The sequence below is a fragment of the Ascaphus truei genome, unplaced genomic scaffold (assembly GCF_040206685.1).
Source record: "Ascaphus truei isolate aAscTru1 unplaced genomic scaffold, aAscTru1.hap1 HAP1_SCAFFOLD_1042, whole genome shotgun sequence".
Taxonomy (NCBI): domain Eukaryota; kingdom Metazoa; phylum Chordata; class Amphibia; order Anura; family Ascaphidae; genus Ascaphus; species Ascaphus truei.
Window position 1 is genome coordinate 110,257 of NW_027453907.1, and position 14,660 is coordinate 124,916.

At 51.9% G+C, this 14,660-nt stretch overlaps 1 protein-coding gene across 1 annotated transcript; it reads left to right on the top strand.

Annotated features, from left to right (window-relative positions):
• Positions 1–2,513: 2,513 nt before the first annotated feature.
• Positions 2,514–14,441, top strand: LOC142474992 (H-2 class I histocompatibility antigen, K-K alpha chain-like). Its single transcript, XM_075581090.1, has 3 exons — positions 2,514–2,995; positions 10,585–10,848; positions 14,146–14,441. The coding sequence occupies exons 1-3, from the start codon at positions 2,893–2,895 to the stop codon at positions 14,364–14,366; spliced, it is 588 nt and encodes a 195-aa protein (XP_075437205.1). The 5' UTR covers positions 2,514–2,892; the 3' UTR covers positions 14,367–14,441.
• The last annotated feature ends 219 nt before the right edge of the window (positions 14,442–14,660 follow it).

The window sequence follows — 14,660 nt, forward strand, 5'->3', positions numbered from 1 at the left end:
GAGGACAGGTCAGGGAGGTGAGGATGAGGACAGGTCAGGGATGTGAAGATGAGGACAGGTCAGGGATGTGAGGATGAGGACAGGTCAGGGATGTGAGGATGAGGACAGGTCAGGGATGTGAGGATGAGGACAGGTCAGGGATGTGAGGATGATGACAGGTCAGGGATGTGAGGATGAGGACAGGTCAGGGATGTGAGGATGAGGACAGGTCAGGGATGTGAAGATGAGGACAGGTCAGGGATGTGAAGATGAGGACAGGTCAGGGATGTGAAGATGAGGACAGGTCAGGGATGTGAAGATGAGGACAGGTCAGGGATGTGAAGATGAGGACAAGTCAGGGATGTGAGGATGAGGACAGGTCAGGGATGTGAGGATGAGGACAGGTCAGGGATGTGTGTGGGAAGGGACAGTGTGTGTGTGTGTGTGTGTGTGTGTGTGTGTGTGTGTGTGTGTGTGTGTGTGTGTGTGTGTGTGTGTGTGTGTGTGTGTGTGTGTGTGTGTGTGTGTGTGAAGGGACAGTGTGTGTGGGAAGGGACAGTATGTGTGGGGGGGGGGACTGTGTGTGTGTGTGTGTGTGTGTGTGTGTGTGTGTGTGTGTGTGAGGGGGGGACAGTGTGTGTGTGTGGGAAGGGACAGTGTGTGTGTGTGTGTGTGTGTGTGTGTGTGTGTGTGTGTGTGTGTGTGTGTGTGTGTGTGTGTGTGTGTGTGTGTGTGTGTGTGTGTGTGTGTGTGTGTGTGTGTGTGTGTGTGTGAAGGGACAGTGTGTGTGTGTGTGTGTGTGTGTGTGTGAAGGGACAGTGTGTGTGTGTGGGGGGGGGACAGTGTGTGTGTGTGTGTGTGTGTGTGTGTGTGTGTGTGTGTGTGTGTGTGTGTGTGTGTGTGTGTGTGTGTGTGTGTGTGTGTGTGTGTGTGTGTGTGTGTGTGTGTGTGTGTGTGGTGTGTGTGTGGGAAGGGACAGTGTGTGTGTGTGGGAAGGGACAGTGCGTGTGTGTGGGGGAAGGGACAGTGTGTGTGTGTGGGGGGGGGGGAAACAGTGTGTGTGTGGGGGGGGGCTGTGTGTGTGTGTGGGGGTGGGGAACAGTGTGTGTGTGTGTGGGGACAACAGTGTGTGGGGGGGGGACAGTGTGTGTGTGTGTAACACTGAAGGGGGGGGGGAACGGAGCTGCGCAGGGGGGGGGAACACAAACAGAGAGGGGGGAGTGGAGAAACCAACAGGGGGAGGTGAAATTGTACTCCCGGGCAACGCCGGGTCTCTCAGCTAGTCCTCTATAAACAGCATTAAGGCATAAATACACGATTATACATGGCACTGGATACGGAACACCGCGCGCATGCGCAGCAATCATATAGCATTTGCATTTCACTAAGTACCAACTATAGGCTCTTGTCTATATATATGATCTTGTTTACATTAGCGGTTAAGTTTTACATCACTATTAAATTCACGCTACGACGCTGACATTTAATATTTCTACCCTCTTAAGGATTACCTGTACCCCTTTTGGGTTTGAATTCCACTGTGACTTCAACTACAGTATATGGGGATGTACTCCCCAAGGCTATATATATACACACTTAGGTATATGATATAAGAATCCTTAACAGGGGATACTTTCAACCTTTTTGGGATATTCACACATCTAATCACCGCTATGACAAGATCTCTGATATATACCATCTATTATATGTGGCTCTAGACATAGAAGTAAATTGTTTATAGCTATAGATCCTGTTTCTTTTGGATCTATGTCTATTTTTATTATTAGTATAAAGTTATTAATAAAATACATTTTAACTGCTCTTTAGTTATTATCTGACCTTGATATACTATTAAATAGGTCTGCAGTGCGCCACACATAGGGATTCTCTAGTGTACTTTGTCTGCGAAGTACACATTTTTCAGTAATCATTCTCTCCAAAGACCGCAGATCGCGGTGTAGCGCTGTGTCTGCGCTGCCTCCCGCCGGGCTCGCGTGCTGCAGTGCACTCTGGGACCGCGGCCTAAGACTTGTTTTTGCGCCGCTTGGTGTCGCTACAGGAGCCACCACAAGCGATTTCTGGTATAGTCACAGCCTTAGGCTGCGGCCACGCTGCCGCTGAGCGCGCTCATGCTGAGAGTGGTGACATCACCAGCACGAGCGCTCGCTGTTCTGCAGGAGCGGGGGGCGTGGCTATGAAGGCGTGGAGGCGTGTCATTGGCTAGATGGGGGCTGTGTCTGTGTGGGTGTGATTGCAGGGTCTATGGCAGGGGAGAAGTATATGGAGCGATGCTCTGCAGGATTTCTGGCAGGGGAGGGGTTAATGCAACGAAGCTCTGCAGGATCTAGGGGAGGGGTTAATGCAGCAATGCTCTTTAGGTCTCTGGCAGGGGAGGGGTTAATGCAGCGACGCACGGCAGGGTCTCTGGCAGGGGAGGGGTTAATGGAGCGGTGGTCTGCAGGGTCTCTGGCAGGTGAGGGGTTAATGGAGCGATGGTCTGCAGGTCTCTGGCGGGGGGGGGGTTAATGCAGCGATGCTCTGCAGGTCTCTGGTAGGGAAGGGGTTAATGCAGCGATGCTCTGCAGAACTCTGGCAGGGGAGGGGTTAATGCAGCGATGCTCTGCAGTTCCCTCGTTGGTCACTAGGTGTCACTGTTACTCAGTTCCCCTCTGCACAGTCGCTGTGAGATAGTCTCTACCCAGCAACTAGTGACGTCACCGCTCTCCCATTTATCTGATAGGCTGCCTGAGCCACGCAGCTTATCGGAAATCAAAACATTTCTACTCTGCCGGGAAAGGAGGGAGAGAGGGACATGTAATATCTGCCAGGTAACTGTGACCCAATTGGGGTGGATGTTCTCATTGGATAGAGCGTGCGGCCCCTTCCAGTCAGCCCTGCGTGTCACAGTGACACATGCGTGTCAGAGAGCGAGGTCCCCAATGTGTCCCATATACCAGCACAATGCTGTGCCCCCTCCTCCTGCTCCTCACCCTGGGGGTGTCCGGGGGCTATTCTGGTGAGTATATATAGGGGTCACTGACCTGTACTGTGTATATAGAGTGAAACCTCTGCGGGACAGTAACTCTCTCACTGATTACAATATTATATATAGAAGTAGTGTGAGTGTATATAGAGTGTAAGCTCTGTGGGACAGTAACTATCTCACACTGATTATAATGTTATATATAGAAGTAGTGTGAGTGTAATCAGTGTGAGAGAGTTACTGTCCCGCAGAGCTTACACTCTATATATACACTCACACTACTTCTATATATGAGTGTAAGCTCTGCGGGACAGTAACTCTCTCACTGATTACAATGTTATATATAGAAGTAGTGTGTGTATAGAGTGTAAGCTCTGCGGGACAGTAACTATCTCACACTGATTTCAATGTTATATATAGAAGTAGTGTGAGTGTATATAGAGTGTAAGCTCTGCGGGACAGTAACTATCTCACACTGATTACAATGTTATATATAGAAGTAGTGTGAGTGTATATAGAGTGTAAGCTCTGCGGGACAGTAACTATCTCACACTGATTACAATGTTATATATAGAAGTAGTGTGAGTGTATATAGAGTGTAAGCTCTGCGGGATAGTAACTCGGTATAGCGGTATCGCGCTAATCACTGACAGGGATAACATGGCGGTATCGCGCAGTATCGCGCTAATCACTGACAGGGATAACATGGCGGTATCGCGCTAATCACTGAGAGGGATCACATGGCGGTATCGCGCAGTATCACGCTAATCACTGACAGGGATAACATGGCGGTATCGCGCAGTATCGCGCTAATCACTGACAGGGATAACATGGCGGTATCGCGCTAATCACTGACAGGGATAACATGGCAGTATCGCGCTAATCACTGACGATAACATGGCGGTATCGTGCAGTATCGCGCTAATCATTGACAGGGATAACATGACGGGATCGCACTAATCACTGACAGGGATAACATGGCGGTATCGCGCAGTATCGCGCTAATCACTGATAGGGATAACATGGCGGTATCGCGCAGTATCGCGCTTATCACTGACAGGGATAACATGGCGGTATCGCGCAGTATCGCGTTAATCATTGACAGGGATAACATGGCGGTATCGCGCAGTATCGGGCTAATCATTGACAGGAATAATATGGCGGTATCGCGCTAATCACTGACAGGGATAACATGGCGGTATCGCGCTAATCACTGACAGGAATAACATGGCGGTATCGCGCTAATCACTGACAGGGATAACATGGCGGTATCGCGCTAATCACTGACAGGGATAACATGGCGGTATCGCGCTAATCACTTACAGGGATAACATGGCAGTATCGCGCTAATCACTGACAGGGATAACATGGCGGTATCGCGCTAATCACTGACAGGAATAACATGGCGGTATCGCGCAGTATCGCGCTAATCACTGACAGGGATAAGATGGCGGTATCGCGCTAATCACTGACAGGGATAACATGGCGGTATCGCGCAGTATCGCGCTAATCACTGACAGGGATAACATGACGGTATCACGCTAATCACTGACAGGAATAACATGGCGGTATCGCGCTAATCACTGACAGGGATAACATGGTGGTATCGCGCTAATCACTGACAGGGATAACATGGCGGTATCGCGCTAATCACTGACAGGGATAACATGGCGGTATCGCGCAGTATCGTGCTAATCACTGACAGGGATAACATGGCGGTATCGCGCAGTATCGCGCTGATCACTGACAGGGATAACATGGCGGTATCCCGCTAATCACTGACAGGGATAACATGGCGGTATCGCGCAGTATCGCGCTAATCACTGACAGGGATAACATGGCGGTATCACGCAGTATCGCGCTAATCACTGACAGGGATAACATGGCGGTATCGTGCTAATCACTGACAGGGATAACATGCCGGTATCGCGCTAATCACTGACAGGGATAACATGGCGGTATCGCGCAGTATCGCGCTAATCACTGACAGGGATAACATGGCGGTATCGCGCTAATCACTGACAGGGATAACATGGCGGTATCGCGCAGTATCGCGCTAATCACTGGCAGGGATAACATGGCGGTATCGCGCTAATCACTGACAGGGATAACATGGCGGCATCGCGCAGTATCGCGCTAATCACTGACAGGGATAACATGGCGGTATCGCGCTAATCACTGACAGGGATAACATGGCGGTATCGCGCAGTATCGCGCTAATCACTGACAGGGATTTCATGGCGGTTGTTAGATCTCTACAGATCAGGTCCTTCTAGGGCAAGCAAAACCTTTTCTCCCGGGAGCTACTGAAACGCAACAGATATATAATTATTTCAATTAGCGTAGCATACGAGCTCGGAGCTGTGAGAATTCAAGGAGGCTGGTTGTTGAATTGTCACAACTAAATTTTAATGGTTCACAAGCAGGTTTATATACACAAGGCAGGGACAAAAATACAGTTGTCATCTGTTACAAATATGGGTACACATCTAAATTTACATGTATCCTTCACATAATGCCTTTTCTGTAGAGCTAAAAACATTTAACTGCTGAGCAAGAGACATATACAATGGTGACTTATAAGGCAGCCCTATCCTCTGTGGTCTTGTTTTAACAATATTTTGACAGGCATTGAACAGTTGGTCTGAAGCTATTTACGATAGCCTCCCATGAAAATAGCAAGGCCAGCGTATTTTTTTTAACCTTATCAATTCCAGAAGACAGAAGACAGTTTAAACCTTACAGCGGTATCGCACAGTATAGCGCTAATCACTGACAGGGATAACATGGCGGTATTGCGCAGTATCGCACTAATCACTGACAGGGATAACATGGCGGTATCGCGCTAATCACTGACAGGGATAACATGGCGGTATCGCGCAGTATCGCGCTAATCACTGACAGGGATAACATGGCGGTATCGCGCTAATCACTGACAGGGATAACATGGCGGTATTGCGCAGTATCGCGCTAATCACTGACAGGGATAACATGGCGGTATCGCGCTAATCACTGACAGGGATAACATGGCGGTATCGCACAGTATCGCGCTAATCACTGACAGGGATAACATGGCGGTATCGTGCTAATCACTGACAGGGATAACATGGCGGTATCACGCTAATCACTGACAGGGATAACATGGCGGTATTGCGCAGTATCGCGCTAATCACAGACAGGGATAACATGGCGGTATCGCGCAGTATCGTGCTAATCACTGACAGGGATAACATGGCGGTATCGCGCAGTTTCGCGCTAATCACTGACAGGGATAACATGGCGGTATCGCGCTAATCACTGACAGGGATAACATGGCGGTATCGCGCTAATCACTGACAGGGATAACATGGCGGTATCGCGCAGTACCACGCTAATCACTGACAGGGATAACATGGCGGTATCGCGCAGTACCGCGCTAATCACTGACAGGGATAACATGGCGGTATCGCGCTAATCACTGACAGGGATAACATGGCGGTATCGCGCTAATCACTGACAGGGATAACATGGCGGTATCGTGCAGTATCACGCTAATCACTGACAGGGATAACATGGCGGTATCGCGCAGTAACGCGCTAATCACTGACAGGGATAACATGGCGGTATCGCGCTAATCACTGACAGGGATAACATGGCGGTATCGCGCTAATCACTGACAGGGATAACATGGCGGTATCGCTCAGTATCGCGCTAATCACTGACAGGGATAACATGGCGGTATCGCGCAAATCGCGCTAATCACTGACAGGGATAACATGGCGGTATCGCGCTAATCACTGACAGGGATAACATGGCGGTATCTCGCTAATCACTGACAGGGATAACATGGCGGTATCGCGCAGTATCGTGCTAATCACTGACAGGGATAAAATGGCGGTATCGCGCAGTATCGTGCTAATCTCTGACAGGAATAACATGGCGGTATCGCGCTAATCACTGACGGATAACATGGCGGTATCGCGCTAATCACTGACAGGGATAACATGGCGGTATCGCGCTAATCACTGACAGGGATAACATGGCGGTATCACTCAGTATCGCGCTAATCACGGACAGGGATAACATGGCGGTATCGCGCAATATCGCGCTAATCACTGACAGGGATAACATGGCGGTATCGCGCTAATCACTGACAGGGATAACATGGCGGTATCTCGCTAATCACTGACAGGGATAACATGGCGGTGTCGCGCAGTATCGCGCTAATCACTGACAGGGATAACATGGCGGTATCACTCAGTATCGCGCTAATCACTGACAGGGATAACATGGCGGTATCGCGCAGTATCGCGCTAATCACTGACAGGGATAACATGGCGGTATCGCGCTAATCACTGACAGGGATAACATGGCGGTATCGCGCAGTATCGCGCTAATCACTGACAGGGATAACATGGCGGTATCGCGCAGTATCGCGCTAATCACTGACAGGGATAACATGGCGGTATCGCGCTAATCACTGACAGGGATAACATGGCGGTATCGCGCAGTATCGCGCTAATCACTGACAGGGATAACATGGCGGTATCGCGCAGTATCGCGCTAATCACTGACAGGGATAACATGGCGGTATCGCGCAGTATCGTACTAATCACTGACAGGGATAACATGGCGGTATCGTGCAGTATCACGCTAATCACTGACAGGGATAACATGGCGGTATCGCGCAGTAACGCGCTAATCACTGACAGGGATAACATGGCGGTATCGCGCTAATCACTGACAGGGATAACATGGCGGTATCGCGCTAATCACTGACAGGGATAACATGGCGGTATCGCTCAGTATCGCGCTAATCACTGACAGGGATAACATGGCGGTATCGCTCAGTATCGCGCTAATCACTGACAGGGATAACATGGCGGTATCGCGCAAATCGCGCTAATCACTGACAGGGATAACATGGCGGTATCGCGCTAATCACTGACAGGGATAACATGGCGGTATCGCGCTAATCACTGACAGGGATAACATGGCGGTATCTCGCTAATCACTGACAGGGATAACATGGCGGTATCGCGCAGTATCGTGCTAATCACTGACAGGGATAAAATGGCGGTATCGCGCAGTATCGTGCTAATCTCTGACAGGAATAACATGGCGGTATCGCGCTAATCACTGACGGATAACATGGCGGTATCGCGCTAATCACTGACAGGGATAACATGGCGGTATCGCGCTAATCACTGACAGGGATAACATGGCGGTATCACTCAGTATCGCGCTAATCACGGACAGGGATAACATGGCGGTATCGCGCAATATCGCGCTAATCACTGACAGGGATAACATGGCGGTATCTCGCTAATCACTGACAGGGATAACATGGCGGTGTCGCGCAGTATCGCGCTAATCACTGACAGGGATAACATGGCGGTATCACTCAGTATCGCGCTAATCACTGACAGGGATAACATGGCGGTATCGCGCAGTATCGCGCTAATCACTGACAGGGATAACATGGCGGTATCGCGCTAATCACTGACAGGGATAACATGGCGGTATCGCGCAGTATCGCGCTAATCACTGACAGGGATAACATGGCGGTATCGCGCAGTATCGCGCTAATCACTGACAGGGATAACATGGCGGTATCGCGCTAATCACTGACAGGGATAACATGGCGGTATCGCGCAGTATCGCGCTAATCACTGACAGGGATAACATGGCGGTATCGCGCAGTATCGTGCTAATCTCTGACAGGAATAACATGGCGGTATCGCGCAGTATCGCGCTAATCACTGACAGGGATAACATGGCGGTATCGCGCTAATCACTGACAGGGATAACATGGCGGTATCGCGCTAATCACTGACAGGGATAACATGGCGGTATCGCACTAATCACTGACGGATAACATGGCGTTATCGCGCTAATCACTGACAGGGATAACATGGCGGTATCGCGCTAATCATTGACAGGATAACATGGCGGTATCGCGCAGTATCGCGCTAATCACTGACAGGGATAACATGGCGGTATCGCGCAGTATCGCGCTAATCACTGGCAGGGATAACATGGCGGTATCCGCTAATCACTGACAGGGATAACATGGCAGTATCGCGCTAATCACTGACAGGGATAACATGGCGGTATCGCGCTAATCACTGACAGGATAACATGGCGGTATCGCGCAGTATCGCGCTAATCACTGACAGGGATAACATGGCGATATCGCGCTAATCACTGACAGGGATAACATGGCGGTATCGCGCTAATCACTGACAGGGATAACATGGCGGTATCGCGCAGTATCGCGCAGTATCGCGCTAATCACTGACAGGGATAACATGGCGGTATCGCGCTAATCACTGACAGGGATAACATGGCGGTATCGCGCAGTATCGCGCTAATCACTGACAGGGATAACATAGCGGTATCGCACTAATCACTGACAGGGATAACATGGCGGTATCGCGCTAATCACTGACGGATAACATGGTGGTATCGCGCTAATCACTGACAGGGATAACATGGCGGTATCGCGCAGTATCGCGCTAATCACTGACAGGGATAACATGGCGGCATCGCGCTAATCACTGACAGGGATAACATGGCGGTATCGCGCAGTATCGCGCTAATCACTGACAGGGATAACATGGCGGTATCGCGCTAATCACTGACAGGGATAACATGGCGGTATCGCGCAGTATCGCGCTAATCACTGACAGGGATAACATGGCGGTATCGCGCAGTATCGCGCTAATCACTGACAGGAATAACATGGCGGTATCGCCCCGGGCTGCCTCTGTTTTGTGTGTGTCACTTTGTGTGTCTGTGTCACTGTGTGTGTGTGGGTGTGTGATAATCTGCAGCGTCTGTAACAGTGTCACTGTGTGATAACCTGCAGCGTCTGTAACAGTGTCACTGTTTGATAACCTGCAGCGTCTGTAACAGTGTCACTGTGTGATAACCTGCAGCGTCTGTAACAGTGTCACTGTGTGATAACCTGCAGCGCCTGTAACAGGCTCAGTGTGTGTGTGGTTATTTACCTGTGTGTCACTGTGTGTGTGTGTGTTACTGTGTGTGTGTGTGTGTGTGTGTGTGTCACTGTGTGTGTGTGTCACTGTGTGTGTGTGTGTTACTGTGTGTGTGTGTGTGTGTGTGTCACTGTGTGTGTGTGTGTGTCACTGTGTGTGTGTATTTACCTATATCTATGTGTCTCAGACAGTCACTCCCTGCAGTATTATTACACGGGGGTCTCAGCGCCAGGCTCCGAGCTGCCTCTGTTTTCTGTGTGTGTCTCAGTATGTGTCACTGTGTGTGTGTGTGTATTTACCTATATCTGTGTCTCTCAGACAGTCACTCCCTGCGGTATTATCACACTGCGGTCTCCGCGCCAGTCTCCGGGCTGTGTGTGTGTGTGTGTCACTGTGTGTGTGTGTGTGTGTGTGTGTGTCACTGGGTTTGTGTGTGTCACTGTGTGTGTGTGTGTGTGTGTGTGTCACTGTGTGTGTATTTACCTATATCTGTGTCTCTCAGACAGTCACTCCCTGCGGTATTATTACACTGCGGTCTCAGCGCCAGGCTCCGGGCTGTGTGTGTGTGTGTGTGTGTGTGTCACTGTGTGTGTGTGTGTCACTGTGTGTGTGTGTGTATTTACCTATATCTGTGTCCCTCAGACAGTCACTCCCTGCGGTATTATTACACTGCGGTCTCAGCTCCAGGCTCCGGGCTGCCTCTGTTTACCTCCGTCGGGTACGTGGATGACCGGGAGATAATGAGATATGACAGTGACAGTCGGCAGGAACGTCCCGTGGCTCCGTGGATGCAGAAGATCGAGGATCCGGATTACTGGGAAAGAAACACACAGAAAACCAAAGGCCATGAGCCTGTATACAAACACAACGTGCAGGCAGTGATGCGCAGATACAACCAGACAGGAGGTGAGACACTCATTATATTCCAATTACATGTGGTGTTATACACAGGTGTGTATATATATATATATACCTACATGGGGCTGACCCTTTATACACAGGCCTGTCCTGTTATACCCACGTATAGCGCTAGCAGTAATGAGAGGGACGTGCTGTGTTATACAGGTATATATATACACTAGCTGATATACCCGGTGTTGCCCGATTTAATTTTCCTGCTCCCCCTCGCTTTCCGCTCCCCCCCTTCACAGCTTGGTCCCCCCCCCCCCCACGTTCACATGTCCGATTTCACCCCCCCTTTCACAGCTCCATTTCCCCCCCCCCTTTCACAGCTCCATTTCCCCCCCCCTTTCACAGCTCCATTTCCCCCCCCCTTTCACAGCTCCATTCCCCCCCCCCCCTTTCACAGCTCCATTCCCCCCCCCCTTTCACAGCTCCATTCCCCCCCCCTTTCACAGCTCCATTCCCCCCCCCCTTTCACAGCTCCATTCCCCCCCCCTTTCATAGCTCTATTCCCCCCCCTTTCACAGCTCCATTCCCCCCCCCTTTCACAGCTCCATTCCCCCCCCCTTTCACAGCTCCATTCCCCCCCCTTTCACAGCTCCATTCCCCCCCCCCTTTCACAGATCCATTCCCCCCCCCCCTTTCACAGCTCCATTCCCCCCCCCTTTCACAGCTCTATTCCCCCCCCCCCCCTTTCACAGCTCCGTTTCCCCCCCTTCACAGCGGTGATTTCCCCCCCTTCACAGCTCCATTTCCCCCCCTCCCCCGCCTTCATAGCTCGACGGCGGCGGCGGGTCACTGAGGGGGGCGGCCGGGATTCCCCCCCCTTTGACAGATAGCCGGCGGCTCCCTGGGTGGGCAGGAGAGTTGTAATCCCCCCACCCCCACTTCAGAGCTCGGCAGCAGTGGCTCACTGGAGGGCGGGAGGTTTGTGATTTCCCCCCCCCCCCTTCAGAGCTGTCAGGTGGCAGGTCACTGGGGGAGCTGGCGGGAGGGTTGTACGGCGGCTTACTGCGGGTGGGTTAGTGACGGGGTGTGGCGGCACTCTGCGGGTATCTCTGCGGTGGTTGACTTTGGATGCGGTGTGTGACAGGTGGGGGTTGGTGCTGCTGACTTACTGTGGGTCGTGATGTCTGCTGTGGTGGCGGAAGGGAGCAGGGTCGTCAACAGAAAGCATGGGGCCCAGGACAAATGAAAGGAGCAGGGCGGCTGCCCCTCCCCCCAAACTGGGGGTCGCAGAGGGCTGAAACTTGGCCACAATGGAGAGTCACTTCCGGCATGAAGGACTGGCAAGCATCAGCCCACTGGGCCCAGCAGAACGGAACATTTTGATAAGTGAAGGTATCAAAGAATGAACTGTATTTTGGGTCTAGTATGAAAACCAAGAACCCATCTGCTATGTTAATGGTCAGGGTGGCAGACAAGTTGTCTATCATAAACCTTCTGATCAAAGGCTGACCGCTCTGATTGTATACAATAGGGCGGAGGAACACAGGGGCCTGAGTGATCTGTAAGTGTCATAATTCACAGTTGCAGACCGGGGAGTTCCTAACTACAAAGGAATCTGCTAGACAGCCAGGCGCCCAAGGTTAAGGGATAGGACTGAGATTGCATATAAACGAGGATCTGCCGATACCCATTGCCTTTTGTGTCATTTCGAGATTGCTGCATGAATTGCTAATCGTGTAACCAGATTACTTCATCATTCCAACCCTAAGTAAGTGAATATTCGCCTGTTATTTGTATATCTTTGTGTGTTCACCTTTTTCAAGGAATAAATTATACTGTCCCGGCCAGCTTTAATCTAAAGCGGCTGCCTCCGCGGGTTAAAAATAGCCGCGGACGGCGCGCGGCTGTCTTCGGCCCGTTTTCGCCCGGTTTTTCCCGCGCCTCGGGCGCTTTCAATAGTAAGCGCCATTAGCGCTTATCTATTGAAGCGGCCGCCACGCGGGGAAACTCCGATTCAATCGGAGAAAAGTCCCGCGGTTGGCCCGCATTTAACCCGGCAAGTTTTAGATTAAAGCTGGCCGGGACAGTGTTCAGTTCAACCCAGGTATTTGGTGTATATTATAACCTTGTCATAAGTTACCGTGACTGACTGACTGACTGACTGGGTGACTGACTGACTGGGTGGGTGGACTGACTGACTGGGTGGGTGAGTGGGTGGGTGGCTGAAAGGCAGGAGCGGGGGGGAGGAAAGGCAGGAGCGGGGGGAGGTGAAAGGCAGGAAGGGGGGTGAAGGGGGAGGGTGAGGAGGTGGGGGATGGGAGGTGAAGGGGGGGGGGAGGATGGAGGTGGGGGGAGGAGGGAGGTGAAAGAGAAGGGGGTGGGGGGGGAAGGGGGAGAGGGACAATGTATCCGGTGTCCGCTTGCTCCCCTGTCCGTTCCCCCGCTGTCTCTGACGGTCGTCCGTCCGCTCCTCCCCCCCCCCCCCCATCGGCGGAACCTTCCGTGTGCTGGTGCAGAAGGAGGTGCGTGCACGAGGCGGCCATTCCCTCCCCCCATCCCTCGCGGATCTGAGGCGGGAGGCAGCGTGTCTGCAATTGTTGTGCCCACTCCCCCTCCCGGCTATCCGCTCCGCCGCTTGGCCTCGTCCGGCCGGTTCCCAGCTGACTGTAGCGGCCGGGGGGTGTGAGGCGGCGGGAGGCACAGGTGGTGTGAGGTAAGGCGGGAAGGGAGGCCCCCGGCAGCAGGGGTGTGATCGGGGAGATGCAGGGGTTTGAGGCCCAGGCAGCGGCAGGGGTGTGAGCGTGGAGGGGAGGCGCAGGGGGTTTGAGGCCCAGGCAGCGGCAGGGGTGTGTGAGCGTGGAGGGGGAGGCGCAGGGGTTTGAGGCCCGGGCGGCGGCAGGGGTGTGTGAGCGGGGGGAGGGCTGTAGGCACAGGGGTGTGAGGCGGCGGTTTAGTTACCTTACCTGGGCGGGAGGTGGCGGAGGCTAGTGCACATCGTCTGTGTGTGTTTGTGTGTGGGCCAAGGGAGCCATCTCATTGGCCTGAGGCGGAGTGACGGGTCAAAGGTCCAATGTGATTGCCCCTAGACCACAGGGAGACACAGGGACATACAATGTTTTTCAAAAATATATAGATAGATAGATAGATAGATAGGACTGACCCTTTATACACAAGCTTGTCCTGTTATACCCACGTATAATTCTGGCAGTAATAAGAGAGACGTGCTGTGTTATACACAGGTACATATACATGGGACTGTCCTGTTATACCTACGTATAGCGCTGGCAGTAATGAGAGACGCGCTGTGTTATACACAGGTACATATATACATGTCTGTGTGTGTGTATGCAGGTTTCCATTCCTTCCAGGAGATGTATGGCTGTGAGCTGCGAGATGACGGTAGCGCCCGCGGGTATAATCAGCTCGGATACGACGGAAAGGAGTTTCTGAGCCTGGACACAGAGAGATGGACGTACGTGAGCACCGCGCCCGAGGCTCAGATCACCACGCAGAGGTGGAACAGCGCGGAGGTTAATATGCCTCAGAGATACAGGGAATTACCTGGAACATGAGTGTGTCTACTGGCTGCGGAAATACATCGTGTACGGGAGGGAGGAGCTTGGGAGGACAGGTGAGACCCGAGTGTATACACTGCACTGTGCTATACCTCCCGCTCCCTGTCCTGTTCTATACTCTGCAGTGTGCTATACTCTGCACTGTGCCTAAACCTCCCACTCCCCTGCACTGCGCAATACTCTGCACTGTGCTAAACCTCCCACTCCCCTGCACTGTGCTGTACTCTGCACTGTATTATACCTCCCACTCCCTGCACTGTGATATACTCTGCACATACCTTTAAACACTGT

Bases quoted from the DNA above. Each gene is read 5' to 3' on its own strand.
- LOC142474992 (XM_075581090.1), top strand. From the start codon at position 2,893: ATGCGTGTCAGAGAGCGAGGTCCCCAATGTGTCCCATATACCAGCACA. The intron at 2,996-10,584 runs GTGAGTATATAT...TGTGTCCCTCAG, and splicing joins GGTGTCCGGGGGCTATTCTG to ACAGTCACTCCCTGCGGTAT. The intron at 10,849-14,145 runs GTGAGACACTCA...GTGTGTATGCAG, and splicing joins CAGATACAACCAGACAGGAG to GTTTCCATTCCTTCCAGGAG.